Source organism: Pochonia chlamydosporia, assembly GCF_001653235.2.
Source record: "Pochonia chlamydosporia 170 chromosome Unknown PCv3seq00013, whole genome shotgun sequence".
In the NCBI taxonomy this organism is placed as follows: Eukaryota; Fungi; Ascomycota; class Sordariomycetes; order Hypocreales; family Clavicipitaceae; genus Pochonia; species Pochonia chlamydosporia.
In genome coordinates, this window is record NW_019154048.1 from 241,659 (window position 1) to 260,403 (window position 18,745).

At 51.6% G+C, this 18,745-nt stretch overlaps 9 protein-coding genes across 9 annotated transcripts; 6 read left to right on the plus strand and 3 right to left on the minus strand.

Moving 5' to 3' along the window:
* Positions 1 to 303: 303 nt before the first annotated feature.
* Positions 304 to 534, plus strand: VFPPC_18332 (hypothetical protein; the record flags this gene model as incomplete). The annotated part of the gene is made up of 1 exon (XM_022429958.1): positions 304 to 534. One exon carries the CDS (start codon positions 304 to 306, stop codon positions 532 to 534), a length of 231 nt encoding a protein of 76 aa, XP_022285039.1.
* A 1,261-nt stretch (positions 535 to 1,795) lies between these two features.
* Positions 1,796 to 2,311, plus strand: VFPPC_16930 (hypothetical protein; the record flags this gene model as incomplete). Its single annotated transcript, XM_018294682.1, has 1 exon — positions 1,796 to 2,311. The coding sequence occupies one exon, from the start codon at positions 1,796 to 1,798 to the stop codon at positions 2,309 to 2,311; it is 516 nt and encodes a 171-aa protein (XP_018136932.1).
* Positions 2,312 to 2,701: 390 nt separating this feature from the next.
* Positions 2,702 to 3,163, plus strand: VFPPC_18333 (hypothetical protein; the record flags this gene model as incomplete). The annotated part of the gene is made up of 1 exon (XM_022429959.1): positions 2,702 to 3,163. One exon carries the CDS (start codon positions 2,702 to 2,704, stop codon positions 3,161 to 3,163), a length of 462 nt encoding a protein of 153 aa, XP_022285040.1.
* Positions 3,164 to 3,541: 378 nt separating this feature from the next.
* On the plus strand, positions 3,542 to 3,880 carry VFPPC_18334 (hypothetical protein; the record flags this gene model as incomplete). Its single annotated transcript, XM_022429960.1, has 1 exon — positions 3,542 to 3,880. The coding sequence occupies one exon, from the start codon at positions 3,542 to 3,544 to the stop codon at positions 3,878 to 3,880; it is 339 nt and encodes a 112-aa protein (XP_022285041.1).
* A 1,171-nt stretch (positions 3,881 to 5,051) lies between these two features.
* VFPPC_11019 (protein kinase dsk1) lies at positions 5,052 to 7,128 on the plus strand (the record flags this gene model as incomplete). The annotated part of the gene is made up of 5 exons (XM_022428735.1): positions 5,052 to 5,245; positions 5,358 to 6,147; positions 6,221 to 6,288; positions 6,360 to 6,612; positions 6,688 to 7,128. The coding sequence occupies 5 exons, from the start codon at positions 5,052 to 5,054 to the stop codon at positions 7,126 to 7,128; spliced, it is 1,746 nt and encodes a 581-aa protein (XP_022283980.1).
* A 630-nt stretch (positions 7,129 to 7,758) lies between these two features.
* VFPPC_11018 (protein lunapark) lies at positions 7,759 to 9,473 on the minus strand (the record flags this gene model as incomplete). Its single annotated transcript, XM_018289298.1, has 3 exons — positions 7,759 to 8,533; positions 8,802 to 9,037; positions 9,378 to 9,473. The coding sequence occupies 3 exons, from the start codon at positions 9,471 to 9,473 to the stop codon at positions 7,759 to 7,761; spliced, it is 1,107 nt and encodes a 368-aa protein (XP_018136930.1).
* A 506-nt stretch (positions 9,474 to 9,979) lies between these two features.
* VFPPC_11017 (viral A-type inclusion protein repeat protein) lies at positions 9,980 to 13,564 on the plus strand (the record flags this gene model as incomplete). Its single annotated transcript, XM_018289297.1, has 4 exons — positions 9,980 to 9,988; positions 10,064 to 10,547; positions 10,604 to 13,457; positions 13,513 to 13,564. 4 exons carry the CDS (start codon positions 9,980 to 9,982, stop codon positions 13,562 to 13,564), a joined length of 3,399 nt encoding a protein of 1,132 aa, XP_018136929.1.
* Positions 13,565 to 15,490: 1,926 nt separating this feature from the next.
* VFPPC_18335 (hypothetical protein) lies at positions 15,491 to 15,886 on the minus strand (the record flags this gene model as incomplete). The annotated part of the gene is made up of 1 exon (XM_022429961.1): positions 15,491 to 15,886. One exon carries the CDS (start codon positions 15,884 to 15,886, stop codon positions 15,491 to 15,493), a length of 396 nt encoding a protein of 131 aa, XP_022285042.1.
* A 247-nt stretch (positions 15,887 to 16,133) lies between these two features.
* Positions 16,134 to 17,444, minus strand: VFPPC_11016 (SWIRM domain-containing protein; the record flags this gene model as incomplete). Its single annotated transcript, XM_018289296.1, has 1 exon — positions 16,134 to 17,444. One exon carries the CDS (start codon positions 17,442 to 17,444, stop codon positions 16,134 to 16,136), a length of 1,311 nt encoding a protein of 436 aa, XP_018136928.1.
* Positions 17,445 to 18,745: the final 1,301 nt, after the last annotated feature.

Genomic DNA, 18,745 nt, shown 5'->3' on the forward strand with positions numbered 1-18,745 from the left:
CATGTGACTGTGATGATATGTCGTCGGGTTGCTGGTATCTGTCTCGTGAAGCTTGACGGGGGTCCCTGCATCATTCTAGCTATTATTGGGTCTGGTTGGTTGGTGGTTGGTTGTTCCTTGATGCGAGGTGAAAACGAACCAGACATCCGGAAGCTTGAGGATGAGCGGTGACGTCAACGGGTCAACAGGTCAATGCAAGACCACTGAGCGCTGCCGGTGCCAGCCAGCAGGATATTTGATGGCTGAAAAGTTCTTGTGCTCAAACTGGCTTGGTGGGGCGATTCAATATTGGAACTTGTATCCATGTCTGTCTGGTCTGCTGGGCTCATTCCGTCCCGTTCCCCAAGCAAATGGGCGATACCAAGTGCGAGTGCGTGCATATGCGAGGAACGATCACTGTATGTCGACGCGGTACGATATCGGATCCATCGGTATTATGACAAGGTCGGATCTAGAACCGACAACGTGGGGTACAATCCGGTCTGGTTATTTGAGGGCGGAAGAAAGTCGTTGACTGTTGAAATCGAAGCATGACCATTGTCATCAGCGGTTGGCGCGCCAATATCAAGTCTGGTACTATTGAGCTACTGATTAAGGGCTAGCTTGAGCAGCTGCGGGAATGTGCCTTGTTAGGCTGATTGTTTATTTATATTTATTTTAATTTATTGCAGATGATGTGTTTTGCCGACTCAAATCGGGGAAAAGATACTTCTTCTCATTCTGAGTTCCTGCTCATCTACATGCGTGCCGTGTCTGTGATACTTTGCGGTTGTGACGGGAAGTGCGGAAGTGCCAAGCTGCTGCAAGGACACGGCCGGCCGTGGTCACACTGCATGGTAGATTTGACGTTAATATCCTAGCCGTTGCACTTGGATATGTGGGAAACTGTGAGGTGTAAAGAGCCGAGCTGTCGTCTCCAAATTTATCCATATGTATAGACGATCGATGTCTTGGCGTATTGACTCGGCGCACCAAGCTCCGTCATTTGGCTGGGTGATGTGACTTCAAGTTGGAAATATTCCAGTGCGAGCATTGTTGGACTGATGGCAATAACTCATAATAAGAGACACCTAGTGGACTGAATGCTTCAATGTTATAAGTTCAATGTTGCGTCAAGTCTGTTCGTGCAGTGCATTCAAGTGCAGACAACATGGAAGCGAGACCAGAGTTGCGCTTGATTTTGCTCCAACGCAGGAGCTCAACTGCTCCTTCCCAGTTCTGTTTCCACTGCACTTGAACTTTATCTTTTTGTCCTCTATTTTCTCTCTTTCCTTGGTTCCCTTTCATCACCTGGGCTGTGGGCATTTTGTTTTTGAGCCTCTCCACATCTTCATCTATCTCGCCACCTTGGACGTGTACTACTCGCCCCGTTACGATTCGTCCGTCCGCCCCGTGTTTGAAGCTCTGCAACAGTCTCACAAATGCCAAGCCGGCTAGTGATAAACGACATTGGATGATGCCAGACAGTACCATTTCTGTACTCGCGCTGTTCCTACAGTAAATGCTCCAGCAAAATAATACTCGACTACGGCACTGCATCTGGCCTAGATAACAGATAAGGGCAGCCTCATTGTCTGTGTGCTGCCATCAATCAATCAGTCAATCACCTACGCCAAAATTAGACTTGGATGCATTGGATTGGGTTTACAGGATTGGATCCCGCCGTCATTGCCAGCCCGACACGCCCCCCATTTCGATAAAGTCCCAGCTTGGCTTGGCTTGGACTGGTATCGCCTCTTACCAAACGAATTTACATCCAGTCTTACCCCTCCACTTGCAGCTGGGTCCTGGTCTGATGTCTGGTCCTCCTCTGGTCATTGATCTGTCGTCCGTCGTCCCCGTCTCAACCGGACTGGCTTGTGGAGGCACTTTCGGCGCAAAAGTGAGAGCTTGTGTGCGACAAGACATTGACCAACAGACAACAGAGGGAGGAGCTCTTCTTGGGACCTCTTTTTTTCTTGTGCTTTCTGCTCAAGCGTCATTTCACATTTCGTTCGCCATTCCCATCACATCGCCGTTTTCGCAATCGCTACGTTTATCCACAATACTCTCGATATTCGATTCATTTCTTCCATCGTCGAACCATCGCGCGCCGAACCGCACCATCCTAATCGCCAACTTCAAAGCTTGCATCGACGCCGCGGGTTATCTGGACGACTTGCCACTTGAGACACCATTCGAGCAGCACACGCTGGCGCTGGCGCAGAGTAGACATCTACTCTGTCGCACTCGTACTCTACTCTCACAGTCACTCCTCGTCTCACACGGCACGCAGTTTTGCGCCAGTGCCCAGTGGGCGAGAAATCACTAGCCGCCGAGCAGCGAGCGTTTTCCGCCCCCGATCTGACCACTGCTTTTTGCTTCTGCGACGCGACAACAACCACACATATCAGGACCGCAACTCACGGCGGCAAACATGAACGGTGACCAGCCGGCTGAGGCCGAAAAGCCTCCTCTTGATTCGGCCGACGGCACGAGCTCCAGCGGAGCTGACACCCTCGCCAAGAAGAGGAAGAAGGAGATCTTGAAGCCCATCATCACCACCGAGGGCAGCTCGCCACAACAGCAATCTGAGGGAGATGGACAGCAAAATAAACAGGTCAAATCTGGGTGAGTATGAGTGCTGTTGTCTTTTTCTAATTTGCCTGGAATTTTAAATCCCTTTGAAGTTTGTCTCGTTGATGCTCAATTTGTTTAAACAATGAAATCGCTTTGCAACATGCCCACTGCGAAGAACAGTGTTACTCGGGATCCCTTTGTTGTTGTTGCCAACAACCTTGGCCGATTTGCATCAGATCAAGCTTACGCCACAACCTATGCCACTCGGCTACCAACCCATGCCTGCAGACGAGTTACAATGCCAAGAAGAAGAAGATTTACCAACAGGTTTCGGAAAGTTCCAAACGCTGCGTCCACAGTGCAGCATTGCATCACGGCTTATGGAACCTACGGCGCTCTGTCATGCAGAAACAAAGCGCTTGCCGCCACCCTGTCATATATCTTCGATAAAGGGGAATCGAGAAATAGGACTCTGCCAGGGACAATTATTGCAAAATGGTTGTTTTGTCTTGCAATGCAGTTGACGCTGGTCAATGAAGAATTGCATTTCGCGCATTTTCAAGTTGATATGTGCGATGGGATTCCTTACGGCAGGGATTCATGACGGCAAGGAAGAAGCCTTCTATAAAGCCTCAGGAAACCAAGGAACCAGGACAGATACGGCCAAGCGATGACGATGCATCCCATGCAGGGTAACAGGGAAGAAGATCGACAAAATGAACACGGCCACTGGACGGGCAAACAGGGTTGCAGCAGCCAAACAAGTATCGCCGAGTGACGACCACTTACTCAGTGAGGCTTTGTTAATCTGGAGCCCATGTCGACCTGCGTGCGCTAGTCGCGGATTTCCTCGTCGTCAGCGTTGGGGCACTGCAATGGTCAATGCTACTGGCTTTGTTTTGTTTGTTTTGTTTTGTTGGCAACATGACGAAGGTGAAATTGTACCCGTTCCGAATCGACTCTGCGCTGCAGCAAGACTGTAATGACACAGCTCTTGTTTACCCTGGTTTGGGGCGGTGCAGTTGACGGGTGCTCAAGTGGGCAATACGATCGGTCGGCTTGGCTGGGGAGCTCGATCAAACAACGATGGAGAAGCTTGACTGGAGAAGTGAACCCAACCATGGCAGGGAGCAAGAAAGAGAGGATCAATGATGGAGCATGGGCGGCAAGTCGTTGGACCACAAGCCAGCACATCGCAGATTGTGCCAACGCAGAGACCACCTGGCCCAGCTCTACAGATCAGATGGCTCGTGGCCGGCTAGTGGCTGGGTCACGTCACGAATCAGTTGCGGAACGGCTGCTGAAGGTGGTACTTCAGTAATCAGGGGCAGTGATTCTGATCTGGTCACGCACCGCTATCAAGTTCAAGTGAGCAATGGGAAAGCAGACAGTCCTGCTTTGCCGTGTGAGAGTTGCATTGAAGTTCAATGTCTGACGCCCACGTTGATGAGTCTGATGAACTTGACCTCAGTAAGAGCCAGAGACTTGCCAGCGCTTGCGGGCCTGAACAGCGACATGGAACATTGAATTGCGATCAGACATCTGGACCTCCAAAAAGCTGGCATGGGCACTAGGCTCAGTTGCTCCGCTCCCTGGGCACTCTTCCTGGGCACTAGCGCCGGCCAGGCACTGAGCTGCAAGTGAGCAGAGCTCCGGCTGGCGGAATGTCCAGTGAACCAGACTCAAGTGCCAGGCACTGCGCTGCGCTGCGCTACCGGCTGCCAGCACTTGATGCCCTCTGCGTACCATTTGATCATTGATGTTCCTGTCCCGTCCCGCCTGGGCCCTCGGGTTGCATCACCTTGTATCAAGTGTACATGGATGGAGGGCCTTTATGTTCGGGCAATGTACCAAACCTGGTTGTTTCTGCTTTCTTGGTTTGATACAGAACACAATGATTCCTCCGTCCCCAGAGGTGGATGTTGCTGGCTACTTAATACTTGGGTCGTCAGACCTAGCCAGGACGGATCAGACCGGACTGGAGTTGACTGGAGTTGACTGGGCTGCACCATTTGATCACACCTGCGCACCTGCACTTGCACTTGCACTTGCACTTGACCCTTCAAATCCACCCCCCAAGCAAGCCAGTTGAGCCCACTTCATATGCACAACTGCTCGCATCCTGTTATTTGCGCAAGCTTGTCTTCTCTCAAACATCACACATCACACGAAACATCGTCTCCGATCTCCCCCGCCCACCATATATGAATACCGAGCAGTTCTTGGGTTCCGTTGTGTAGCCATTTAGTATTTTGTCTACACCAGACCTGGCATTCAAACCCTCCCCCCACCAACCACCGCGAGCAACTGCACTGCACGACTCGACAAGCAGACCACACTGGAGCAGAGCAGAGCAACACAAAAAATAGACGCCAGACGCTCAGCTCAGCGCTACTCTACTCAGCACAAGCACAAACACAAACACAAGCACAGCACAGCACCATCTCTGCTGCCGTCGCCGCTCTTGCGCGACTGCATGCAATGGTTGCGAGATGAGCTTCCTCAAGTCAAGGTTCTGGCCTCATGTTATCCCCATCATCACCACCATTCCCGCCGCGACACATAGTAAATTGCGCTTTCGTCTTGGACTTCTCCTTGGAAGCTCGCATGGATTGCTTGCACCTGCCCTAGCTTACCCCTCTATCCAACGCTCCCCTGAGCCCGCCCCGCCAAACCCAGCATCGCTGCACCGCCTCTTCAAGTGCTTTGCCCACCGCTAGTCCATGACGGCTTGGCGTTGACGTCCAAATTTACCTGTCATGACATTGTGCTAATACTGGATTTTTCTCGTCATATAGAACACATCAATTGTCCGCCGGCGCACCCGCCTCACCGTCATCATCATCCGTCGACGACCCCGCCGAAAATACCGCTGACGAGGAGGATTCTGAGGACTACTGCAAGGGTGGCTACCACCCAGTCCAGGTTGGCGAGAAATTCAAGGATGGAAAATACACAGTTGTGCGCAAGCTAGGTTGGGGTCACTTCTCAACCGTCTGGCTGTCGCGCGACAACACCAATGGCAAGCACGTCGCTCTAAAGGTTGTGCGATCGGCTGCCCACTATACCGAAACCGCAATCGATGAAATCAAGCTCCTCAACCGAATTGTCCAAGCTAAGCCAGACCATCCCGGCCGAAAGCATGTCGTCAGCTTGCTCGACTCCTTCGAACACAAAGGACCCCACGGTACCCACGTTTGCATGGTTTTCGAGGTGCTTGGAGAGAATCTGCTGGGTCTGATCAAGAGGTGGAACCACCGCGGCATTCCCATGCCTCTTGTCAAGCAAATCACCAAGCAGGTCTTGATGGGTCTCGATTACCTCCACAGAGAATGCGGCATTATCCACACGGATCTGAAGCCCGAAAACGTTCTCATTGAGATTGGCGATGTTGAGCAGATAGTCAAGAAGGTGGTCAAGAACGAGCCTGCAGAGAAGGAGAATAACCGTAACGGAAGAAGGAGACGTAGGACACTCATCACAGGCAGCCAGCCGCTCCCTTCACCTCTGAATTCGACCTTTAACCATTCGAACTTGTTCCCTGGAGGATCAGCACCGAGCGTTGGTAGCGTTCTTGACCAAGGTACGGCACACTTATGTCCTCCACTGATACGTGCGAGGCAAAGTGATCCCAGCCAGGGGCTAACCACAAGCTGTATAGGTTCTAGTAAGAATAGCGAATCTTCGCCCAAGTCGACAGAAGAATCACAAAAGCAACGAGAAAAATCAGCGTAAGTCAAGAAGCCCACAAGACGATCATGGGCCAACCGCCGATGCATGGCATTGCTGACACCCTGCAGAGATATTCTAACCCGAGAGGTATCCGGAATTTCCCTCGATAAGGCGAGCGGACCGACGGCCTCCACGGGGGAGAAGCGCAAGGCCGAGGACGCTCACGCTTTCGACGTCATCAGTGTCAAAATTGCCGACTTGGGAAACGCATGCTGGGTCAACCACCATTTCACCAACGACATTCAGACCAGACAATACCGATCGCCGGAGGTTATTCTTGGGGCAAAGTGGGGTGCCAGTACAGATGTTTGGAGCATGGCAGCTATGGTGAGGAATCTTATGCATCCGTACGGCTGGTGCTGCCGTTGAGAATGATGCTAACGCGGAGGTCACTAGGTGTTTGAGTTGATTACAGGCGATTATTTGTTTGACCCGCAGTCTGGCACCAAGTATGGCAAAGACGACGACCACATTGCACAAATTATTGAGCTGTTGGGCCCATTCCCACGATCTCTGTGCCTTAGCGGCAAGTGGAGCCAAGAAATCTTCAACCGGAAGGGCGAGCTTCGAAACATTCATCGGCTACGACACTGGGCGTTACCAGACGTACTCCGGGAGAAGTACCACTTCAAGGAAGAGGAAGCCAAGAGGATCTCGGCATTCTTGGTGCCAATGCTAGAGTTGATTCCAGAAAAGAGAGCCAATGCGGGAGGCATGGCCGGGCACAACTGGCTGGAAGACACTCCGGGTATGAAGGGCCTCAAGATTGACGGGTTAGAAGTGGGCGGACGGGGAGAGGGGATTGAGGGATGGGCTACAGAAGTGAGAAAGCGATAAGAAGTTGACGAACTCACGAACTGGGGCCGCGTTACCATGAGACAACGGCGAGCAACAGCGGCAGGATTTGCTGCCCTGGCATTGCTGCTCCCCATTTCTGGCAAGGGCATGCCGTTGTGGCTTGTTGGTATAGAGATATTTTGCGCAATTATTGGATCAGCTGCGTGTTATGGTTAGGAAGCTGTAGGCAATTGTCAGTTGGCCAATGTGCAGAGAAGCAGCGGCAGGCAGGACTATACATGAGGGAATGAAGTTGTAGCAAGAAACCAATGTCAAGTTTGTGCTACATGATGATGATGGATGACTGTCGATGGACGCATGTATGGATGGATGGCTGCCTGGATGGTCGAGATGGGTGGAAGTAAGAGAGGGGATGAATACATATTTGATGTGATGGCAAGGATAGGGATAGATAGACTATGCATGAGTTCTAGAATGTTTTGCCGCGTAATGATCCATGTGCGTACGGCAGGATGGTGGACGGGTGAAGTAATGTCCAGCTCGACACGAACAATGGCAACGACAGTGATGTTGTCATTTGGTCAGACGTTCTCTAAGAATTTTAGGGGAAAAAAATGAGAATGGTCAGAAACTACCAATGTGTACAATTACAAACGATAAAATTTCGAATCAAGTCTTATTCCTCCGTCTTGCCTTTACAGAATCAGCCGGTGAATCTGTCCCTGTTCCTGTCCCCGTCGCAACCTCATCAGGTTCTTCTTCATCAACCTCCTCAATAGGATCCTCTTCACCACTCTTAGCGAGCACCTCCTCTATGATCCTCTTCCCCTCATCAACCTCGCCGTTGGTAGCGCCGCACCCCATGCAGCGCCACATGCCTACCTCGCCTAGACTCTTAGTACCAGGGGGAGCTTGCCCATTGACGAGTCGGCACGAATCACATATCAATGCGAAGCGGTTCTTGGCGGCTGTCTCGTCTTCACCTAGCAGGACGTCGAATATACGATCGTACCAGTGTGTCTCGGGCGTCATGTACTGGTTATTTGTGCGGGGAGGAGGCGGCGGAGGATGAGTGAATGCATTGGGTGCGAACTCTGCGCCAACTTCGGCATTTTGTTGTTCTTGTTTCTGCTGCTGCTGCTGTGCCTCTGGACGGACGATGTTGGCAGTCGGCGGGGGAGGGAGGTTCGTTCGTCCCGGTTGCGGTTGGGGATGTTTCTTTGCGTCCTTGGGCGAGTCTTCCTTGGGTTCGTTCTTTTTGGGTTTCGGTTTGTTTTCGCCGCCGTACTTTTCGATGAGTTCCATTGTGGAGTCGTATTTTGTAGCGTCTTTGAGCTTTTGGATCGTGTTGGCGCGTTCTTGTTGGTGGGCTTTGAGGCGGGTGGTGAGGGAGTCGATGCGGAAGGTGAAGTATGTGGTTATGAGGGTGCGGGTTGCGTATATTCTGGGTTGTTAGATTTGAAAAGACACGAAATGATGAGGCGAGCATTGTAGAGGGGGCAGGCGAAGTAGTAAAGAATGAGCAGCGAGCGTAGCGAGGAGGAAAAGAATGGGGAGTGTAGCGAGGAGCCAAAAGAACGAGAGTCGAGCGAAGCGAGGAGTAAAAAAAAGGCGAGCGGAGCGAGGAGTAAAAAGAATGAGAGGCAAGCAAATCGACTATTTAAAAAGAACGAGAATCGAGCGTAGCGAGGAGTGAAAAAAAAAAAACGTACAGGATGGGACCTCCAGCCATGCCAGTCCATTCATAGGCGCCCAGATTCCTGTATCCGACCACCAGAAGCAGCACAATCGCGTACACGAGGTACGCAAAGCCCAGGTACAGCGTCCATAGGACCTTTACGCGGCGCGAGTTGGTGTGAAGACGGTCGAGGTGCGCCTGCGAGGTGGTGATCTTGGATGACAGCGCGGACAGGGTCTTTTCGAAGGATGCTGGTGACGAGTCGTCGCCCTGCTTGCCGTGTTAGCTTTGCGGGGGTGATGCGACGGATTTGGATATCTTGCCTTCCAGGGCCAAAAGGACACCATGTTGGAGCTGGGGGCTCCCGAGACAAAGGAGAGTAAGGATCGTGGTGGTGTAGCTGGGTGAGCTGAAGCTGAGCTGGAGCTGTGAGGTGGAAGTTGAGAGCTTGATGCAGTTGGTGGAAATGTGGGGGAGAGCATCAGCCACATTTGTGCTGAGGGCGATGACGTTTGTGTTGAACTGGCTGGGTGGGCGACAGAGTTTGCCTGGCGTCATTTGGGGATTCTTTACTATTATTAAGTTCTGTTCGAATTGTGTTTGAGCATACTTTGAACTTAATCTTCCTGCGGCTTGGGTCAGGGTATCCTTCATGTGATGGTGCACTAGCCACAGTCGAGGGCAGTGACGATGTCCATGTTGGCATGTTGAAGATATATGTAGATTACTCCGTAGTTGGAGAAGTGTTTATTTATTGCATCTGGCTTGAGGATATGTATACTAGCAAAAATGGTTCGAAAGAAGTCTACCAAGCTATGGCACAAACATTGTCTTGATAGTAGATTGGTGTCCAGTTAGCATGACTGTCCTGTGGCTCTACACCAGCCACAACTTGCCTTGCCTGCATCCTGCCAACATTCAACGAGTCAAGTGTCATGTTTGAGTCCCAACCAACTCCAACTCCAGCTGCACATCATCGTCACTCAACCTTGGCTCGAACCTACAACATTCAATACACGCCCATTCATAGCGCAGCACGCAATGAGTGTATAGCTTAGAGACTATTGCGCCTGGTCTTTTTTTTTTCCTTTTGTTCTTTCCATCAATACCCTTCCTGCGTGCTGTTCGTTCCTTATGCCTGCGCATTCTGTTCCCTAGACACCACTTGTCCACTCTGGCCAGCCGAGGCCTCGTTCAGCGCCAACAATCACCATGTTCCAAGTCAGTCACTCTCCGTCTAGACGCCCGTAGACGATCCCTCCCTCGGCCCTGTACTAACCCATCTGCCATGTCCAGAGAATCAGAGGCGCCATCGACCGCACCATTGCCGAGGAGCAAGCCCGGCAAAAGGCCGTCGACAGCGCAACTCCCTCCAGGTCTGGATCGACATCGTCTCGCCGAAGTGATGCCAATCCTGCTGGACGCCGGCCCCGGGCGAAGAAACCGTCTGCTGATATAACCGATACGGGGGCTCCGAACCCTGACCCGGCCGTCTTTGAGGCCGCCTTTGTCATTGACGATAGCGATGATCCGAGTCGCGCCGGGACGCCAGGCCCTCCTCCACCCCCCGAGAAGGACGATGTCGATAGCAATGGGCAACCTACGCCAAAGGGCGAATCCCTGGAAAAGTCTCAGACCAACGGCACCAATACGAACAATGAAAAAGGCGCCGAGAAGGAGGATGGGACGGCTGCTTCATCTACGGCGTCCGCTGCTGATTTGAGTCCAGAGATTAAGCAACGATTGAGGAAGCTGGAGAAACTTGAGTCAACTTATCCAGGTAGGCGGCGCGCATTGAGAAATATTGAAAAGACCAGTGAACTGATGTTGCTCCAGAACTTCTCCGATCATACAGAGTGGCCCATAAGCGTGCAACTGCCATCGAACCCTTTGAGAAAGCCCTCCGCGAGAACACACCTCTGACCTCCATCAGCGATCCAGACTCACTGGTCGAATATCTCAACCAATTGAACTTGCGCGGAGACATGGTAATGGAGGAGCTTAAAAAGGTCTCGGCCGACAAGGACGAACTCAAGAAAAAGCACGCCGAGGCCGAAGAAAAGCTTCAAAAGGCCCAGGAGGAGTTGGAAGCGCTCAAGGCTGGAAAGTCTGGCGAATCTGCGACCGAATCTGCTGCTGAACGCAAATCCATGGATCCAGCGGTACGAGCCAGCACTGATACCGCCCCCGAGAAAGTCAAGTCACCCGTCGCGTCCGTCATTGGCATGTTCTCTCCCAAGCAAAAGGCTCAGGATGCGTCCAAGGGTCAATCAGAGAGTGAAGACTTCTTCTCATACGACGATGAGATTCCCCAGCTGCAGGCGGAAGTCGCCTCCAAGACGGAGGAGATCCAGCAGTTCAAGAACCAGGTAGAGGACTTGAAGAAGGAGCTCTCCGTAGCCAAGGAGAACAGTGCTGGCCTGGCAGAGAACCTGGAAAAGGCCACCAAGGAATTAAGCGAGTCCCGTGAAGCTTCCAAACCGCAAGATTCTTTACAAACACAGCTTCATGAACAAAACGAGAAGATCAAGTCCCTAACTGAACAGTTGGATACCGCACAGTCACAGTTGAAGAAGCTGGAGCAGCAGGCAGAAAAGGACAACAAGGAGCATGCGTCAAAGGTCAGGGACGTCGAATCGTCTCTGGCCAAATCAGACAAGAGGGCCAGCGAACTTGATGCCGAGCTTACCAAGGCGAACAGTGCAAAGACTGTGTCTAAAAAACTGATTGACGACCTCAATACCCAAATTGCCACCCTCAAGAAGGAGAAGACTGATAGTCTGGCCAAGATTGAGGAGCTCACTACGAAGCTGGATGCTGCGCCAACTGCACCGTTGCAACCGGTGGCTACCGAACCAACAGCTCCCCCAGCGCCTGCAACTGGAGGTTCTAAGAAGAAGAATAACAAGAAGAAGAAGGGCAAGGGCGGTGCCGCTACCACCACGTCTGCTGCCCCTGCTGCTGCCCCTGCAACGCAAGACGAGGAAGAAGACAGCAAAGAAAGCGACAAGCTGGAGGCTTCAGCTGGTGTCGCCCTCCAGGCCGAGATTGCTAAGCTCAAGACGGAGGTGGAAGAAAAGGACCAGCAGATTGAAAAGCTCTCCAAGAAGCGCAAGACTGAGGAGGACTTGCGAGAGGAGATTGAGAACCTTCAAGAAAATCTGCTCAGCATCGGGCAAGACCACGTCGAAGCCAAGGAGAAGATCAAGGAGCTGGAGCAAGAAAAGACGAAGCTGAAGGAACAAATTGCCGAGCTTGAGGGTCAGATTGGATCGTCAAAGTCCAACGAGGCCGCGAGTTCGGAACTCCAAGGGGACCTAGATGCTTTGCGAAAGGAGTATGACGATCTCAAGGACAGGTCGACGACGCTGCAGTCTGATTTGGGCGCCGCCCAACAGCTTGCGCAGACCAGGTTCAAGGACTTGACGGACCTGAGGGAAGTGCTGCAAAAAGCGCAACCAGAGCTCAAGAGCTTGAGACAAGAGTCTGCAGAGCTAAAGTTAACCAAGGAAGAACTTGCCGCCAAGGTCAAGGACCTCAAGGCTGCGGAGAAGAAGGAGTCAGACTTGAAGCGCGACGTCAACAAAGCCCAACAGCTGGCAGCTGACCGCGAGAAGGAGATTAAGAATCTACAGGAGAAGCTCAAGTCGGAAAGCACCAACAAGCAAAAGGCCGAAGATGGAAAGCGAACGGCAGAAAGGGACCTACGGCGAGCCGAAGCTGAGAAGATTGAGCTAAGCGCAAAGGCAGAAAAGACGGAGCGGGAATTGCAAAAGGCACAAGACGAGCTCAACAAGCTGCGGCCACGGGTCAAGGAGTTGGAAGAACAAATGCACAAGCTTCGAAGAGAGAGGGCAGCTGCACAAGAGGAGGCAGACTTCAAGTCGCAGCAATACACCAACGCACAAGGTTTGCTGTCCAGCATGCGGGATCAAACAACAGAGTTGTCGGTGCAGCTCAAGGAATCCAAATCACAGGCAGAGTCACTAGACGAGGAACTCGTAGAGGTACAGCGGCTGCTGCAAGAGCGTACCAGAGAAGGAGAGACGATGCGACGTCTCTTGGCAGATGTGGACGAGCGAGCAGATAGCAAGGTGCGAGAGATGCGTGGGCGAATGGAAGCCGCGATTGAAGAACGCGAACGCATTGAAGACGAGTCAAGCACGCTGGCGAGGCGGAAAACTCGGGAAACGGAGGAGCTCAAGGGCAAGATTCGCGAACTGGAGCGGGAAGTCAAGTCGCTGACCAACGAACGGGACGACCTCGAAGAGCGACAACGCGAATGGAAGCGCCGGCGTGACGAGCTTGAAGCCATTGAGTCCAAGGCATCTGCTGAGACAGAGGAAATGCGCACAACGGTGTCGCAGCTCCGTACAGCTCTGGATACCTCTGAAACACAGCTTCGTGATGGGGAGAAGCAACGGGCTGATCTACGCAAGATGCTAGATGATTCGCGGCAGCGATACGAGAAGTTGGCCAAGGATTTGAAGACGGCACAATCCAAGTTGGTTGCCAGCTCGAGCCGCAGCTCGATGGATTCAACGAGGAGTGGAGGCGCAAATGGCGGTGGTGGAGGGCCGGGCGACACTATGTACCTCAAGACGATATTACTACAGTTTCTGGAGCAGAAGGATGGGAGGTTACGGGCACAGTTGGTTCCTGTGCTGGGGAAGTTGTTGAAGTTTGACAAGTAAGTGCCTGTTTGCTAAGATGATGACTATGAAATACATACTGACAATTCTTAGGAGCGATGAACAGAAGTGGTTAAAGGCCGTGCAGCATATAGAAGTAAAGTAGGAGTACGAGTGGTGTATGATGTACATTAGGTTGGCTAGGGTTTGGAGATGATGGCCAGACATTGTGTTGGCACATTGTCAATGAATACGGACCACTGTTCGATACGAATCGTCCATGTGATATGATGAGAAATCTTCTTGATCCCTTGCAATTTGAGTGAAGAAACCATTCAATACTCCGTACCTTCTGGCCAAGTCAGTAGACCAACATCGAACAGATGAGATGCAGTGAGAATCCGTAAGCTTAAATACGATGTATGCGAATCTGCACGGGCCGAGTATAACGCCATTGACGACTCTATTGCAGATATTGCACGGCACAATTCTAAATATACTTCAGTTCCCAGTACTATACCAACTCATTTCCTTCGTCACAGTTCCAACAAAACCTATTTTAAGAACCGATGCATCACCCCCAGCCATCATGCAAAAGCGGCATATGTCTCGCAAATTCTCAGCGCACACACCAATCCAAGACATTTGCATTAGACAAGTATATGTCTCACCTGAAAAAGGATAAATATCCCGCCTTCCCCCTTTTTACGCTCGCACTCCTCATCATTTATTCATACAATACAAAGTCAATGCTACTTGGCCAAAAATGAAGGCCCTACTCCTCCTCCTAGCCACGACGGCAACATGCCTCCCCACAACATCAACGCAGTGCCCCGAAACGAACAAGGACTGCTACCCCGAAGATATCACGCCCGTGTGTCAACCTCGCCATATGTGCGCGCAGATGCTAGCCCCTGGGACGGCTTGTCCATGGACGTGTGGGAAGAAGGTGCCCGAGGGGTGTAAGGAGCGGTGTAAGCCGTGCAAGGCGGAGAATTGTCCGGCGATTTGTGTCTGCGAGGTGCTTTGTCCGGTGGGGAGGTGTTGATGGGGTATTTGGAACGAATGACATGGTGATTGAGGACGTGTTTGGGTGTGATGTGGTGATATGGGTTGATGAAAATGTTCATTGGATTTGACATGTTGCAATCAATTGACGCTACGTACCTAGGTACGTAAACCGGCTCATATATCTAGGTACTTAGATATCTAGATAGTGTCTTATGAAATCTATAAGCAATATTTTCACGTCACATTTATTCCTCTGCTCAACTTCGTCCGCAGTCTACTTACCCTACACCACCAACATCAGCTCAAGCGTCTCAAATGGCAATTCCATCTTGAACCAAAGTAAATATTTCCTCAACACCAATAAATAAATTGCTCACATCTTTAAAACTCGCCAAAATCTCAGTCGCCGCTGTCACACCCCACCCTAGTCAGTCGGCTTCCCGTCCCGAAAATAAAACCGTTGCATCTTGATATCGATATCATATCGATAAGACGCCCTCCCCTCCATGTCGCCTCCCCGGACCCTCTTGACCCCTTCCCTTCCCGCCTCCCCCCTTCATAGACACGCCCCCATTCGTAGGGCTGAAAAAAAGTCGTTGAGCTAAACAGGCGATCACCCGAAGCGAGATCTGGAAACAAGATCCTGGGCAGGGTACGACGTGCATTCGCTCCCGCAGGGCCCCCTTTGCTCATCTCTGCAAGCCCTGCCTGCATCATCAACCAGATCTCGTCTCCATCTCGCTACGACACATGCATGTCACTTCACTTTCACATTTGACCATGGTGGCTGGCCCTCGGAGTCTTCTCATCAGTGTGGACAGAAAATGGCTCAGTTATTGCTACCGCCCCCGCGGAACGTAGAAGAAACTTCGACTATCTACCCATCCATCCCTGTCCCTTCACCCTAGAAATATCTCTGCCGAGTGGGTTGTGCCACTGGCCATGCCCAACAGGGCGCCGCCAAACCAAACCAAACCAAACCAAACAAATAACCATCGCCATCGCGGCGACTAAAATGCTACGTGCTTCTCTTCATGAGAAAGCGATGCGCCAATCTGCCATACCCATTCTTAAAATGGCTTCATGGAAGATAAACGCCAGACATGCAATATCCTGAAACATACAGCCTACCCCATAAAAATAGAAAAGAATGTCCAAACCCCAAACTTGACTTTGGGGGCTCTGTCTCCAGCCAAAAAATAAAAAGAGACGAGAAAAATGCAGAAAAGGGTAATGCCAGATTGACATAAGAAAAACCGATGTAGATAAATCCGAAGCCAAAATCAAACTGGGAGTGGAGTGACGAGATCGCGAGGGGGGTCAACTTTGGTTTCCACTCCGGGGTATCGTGATGTTCCCTAGTGCTCTGCCTATCGAGTTGCCAATGTGTGCCAATGTGTGCCATACCGTGCCGTGCCGTGTGATGCAGTATACCGAATGCGTTCCAAAACCATGTAAAGAGAGGAGAACCAAACATAGTGGGGGTAAATGTAAAAGAAAAAAAAGGACTCAAAAAAAGTCGGCCTGAGTTGTCAAGGTCGGTCCGGCGCAGCCGAATTCATGCCCTTCAATGCCAAGCAGTTGATTAAACTCAACAAAGTGCAAGAAAAAAATCCATAAACCGCTGTGTAAAATATTGCAAATTGCCGTAACCGGATATGTCATGAACAGTCGTGTGTCAATTTATCATGCGGAGCATGTAGTCAATGGAAACCCTCGTTCAATTAAAGGAATCGGCGAACCCAGTGTGCTCCAAGCCAGCCAACCTTATCGAATGCAGTCCACAGCTTCGAAGCTTTGTTGACATCAATCTTGCAGGCCTGCTGAGCATCCGTTTTACGGAATTCCTTTCCTGTGCGGAGGCATTGGAGGCGGCGTTCAAAGATGCGTCGTTTACTCGTGAGGTATGTGGCGCAATCAAGTCGCAGGTTTCCTGCCAAGAGAAGCTCATCAGGATGGAGTAGACCAGCGTGAGGATCGCCACTGAGATCAATTGGCTGGCCCTTCCAATCCACTTTGAGGCTGTTGGAACGCGGGGGTAGCGTGTCCAAAGGAGGACAGTAGTCGGGTAGCGAATTGAAGTCTTTATCCTCACGATTGGGAGCAACGACCCGACGAGATGGTTCGGGAGTTGCGCTAGTGCGGCCCACTGGTCTCGGTGCTGGGGTGGTTCCTACTGCAGTGGCGTTGGTGCGGATCGGTCTTGGAGTAGCATGAGGCTTGGAGATTCGATCAGTACGCTGGGACCGGGGAGGTTTGGCGGCAATGGGTTTGGCTGGCATAATGGCATGATATCTCTGAGCACCTGCCCGTCTATCAGCCTCAAGTAGGGCGCGTTCTTTGCGGAGCCATGCTTTGCGGTTGGTAGTGAAGTGCTTCATCACCTGCGATCGAAAAGTGAGGGCCAGCTCGTAATCTTCTCTCCTGGGTGGTGCGACGCCTCCGAAAATGCTCTGCGACCGTGCTCTAACATGTTCGTCAACAATGCGCTGGTGTTCAAGCTCGGCGGGAGCAAACAATGGTGGCTGAGGAGGACTGGCTGGCGAGTGCTCGTCGGCAGGGTACAAGACAGGGTCTTTGATGGTCTGGCTTGGCGGAGTAGCAGGCACTGCGCTAGTCGTCGAGATGGGTTTGCTGTATGGTGAAATTGGCGGTGACATGGGCAGCGGCTGGTGCGAAGACGATTGTTTGCCATTGGCACCGCCCGACTTGTTCAGTGTGGAATTGCCATGATGGAAACTGTCGAGCACGGCGTCGGGTGGTGACATTAGGCTTGTGATGTTGAGCTTCTTGGGCTCCATTGGAGGTGGAGGTGGAGCCATTGACGTGCGCTCCTTGTCGGCGGATGGTGAGTGTGATGCCATGGAAGAATTGGTGAATTGTCGATGAAAGGGTGAGAAGATTGAAGAATAAGAGGAAGAAGAAGACGAAGCAAAAGTAGACAAAGGAATGGAAGAAGATTGAGTTGTTGTAGGCTTGTCTTTGTCGAAAGTGGTGGAAGGCTGCTGCTGGCTGGGAGTCGGTTTGTCAGCCATGGTGTGTGAATTGGGCTTTGACTTTATGACTGCGATGACACAGTGACGTGGATGGGTGGCGAAGGCTGTTAGTGAGAGCCGTGTGAATAGGCAGCAGCCACAGTCGGAGATACAGTCTCCGAGTCCGAAGGTTTACCACACGCCGGAGTTTGGAAACTTCGGAAACGGTGCAATAAATCCAAGGTTGTACAATCAAAAGCTGGTTCCAAAAAGAAGAGGGGGAAAGCCGTAGTCTTTAACGCTCCGTGGTCTGGTCTGTTTTTGGCGGTGGGCAGCGTGAGGGCTTCAGAGAGATCGCGTTTGCTTGAGGAGACGAGAGAAGTGGAGGGGGGTGGGGGGATTGATTAATTGAATGTCAGAGCGCTTGATGCGCAAAGTGGCAGCCCGGTGTGTGAGAGATTGAATGGGGATCAGTGGATGATCCAATCACCCAACTCAATTGTTCAATGATGCCAGTGGCCCTGTGGTTCCAACGGTGATGGAGCAGAAACGCAATTGACCAGCCGCTTCATGGGGCTATCGTGTTATTTGAAGTCGTCTGAGGACAATTGCGATTTTCTGATTTAGTCGCGCAAAACACGCGATTGACGAAACCAGGCGAGAAACCAGGCGACAATGGGGCTGGCAGGCTTTCGGGCTTTTGCCTTGTGATTGTGCAAATGTAATGCGAGAGACGCAAAGGAGTGACAGAGGATGACTGAGACGGGTACCGATGACTCTGACACACAAGGCAGGCGTTCGTTGGTACCCAAAGTGGACGACTTCTGGGGCGGCGTGTTAAAAAAAGCGTACCAGACTTAAGTACCAAATTGTGGCGGCCCAGCAAAGGACGCCGATGCAGGGACAAGATGAAGCGCACACCCCTCGGAAGACAAAGGCGCCAGCGTGATTGGGCCGCAGACGATGAGCTGACAAGTTGGCTGAGAAAGAGCTGAAATGGCCCTTATGATCCAGAAGGCAATGGTCAAGGCAGAGACGGACGGAGATGAGGATGCCTGGATTCGAGACGGCAGAGGCAGCAAAGAGCAGGCTGGAGATTGAAGACTGGTGACTGAAGGCTGAAGGCTGAAAGTCGACAAGGTCGAGGTCGATATGCTGGCGATTTGGCGTCAACGGGTGGTGAGCTCTGGTGTGATCGGTTCGTACTGTGCTGTCCTGGCAAGACTTGGAGTTTTGTGTGTTGCAAGAGATCCAATGAGCAAAGTCAATGATTCGAGTAAAAATCAGACAATGTGTTCTCGGCCGTGGCTGATTGAAGCAAACAAAGGCGAGAGGAATTTGCAAAGGGTACGAAGTGGCGG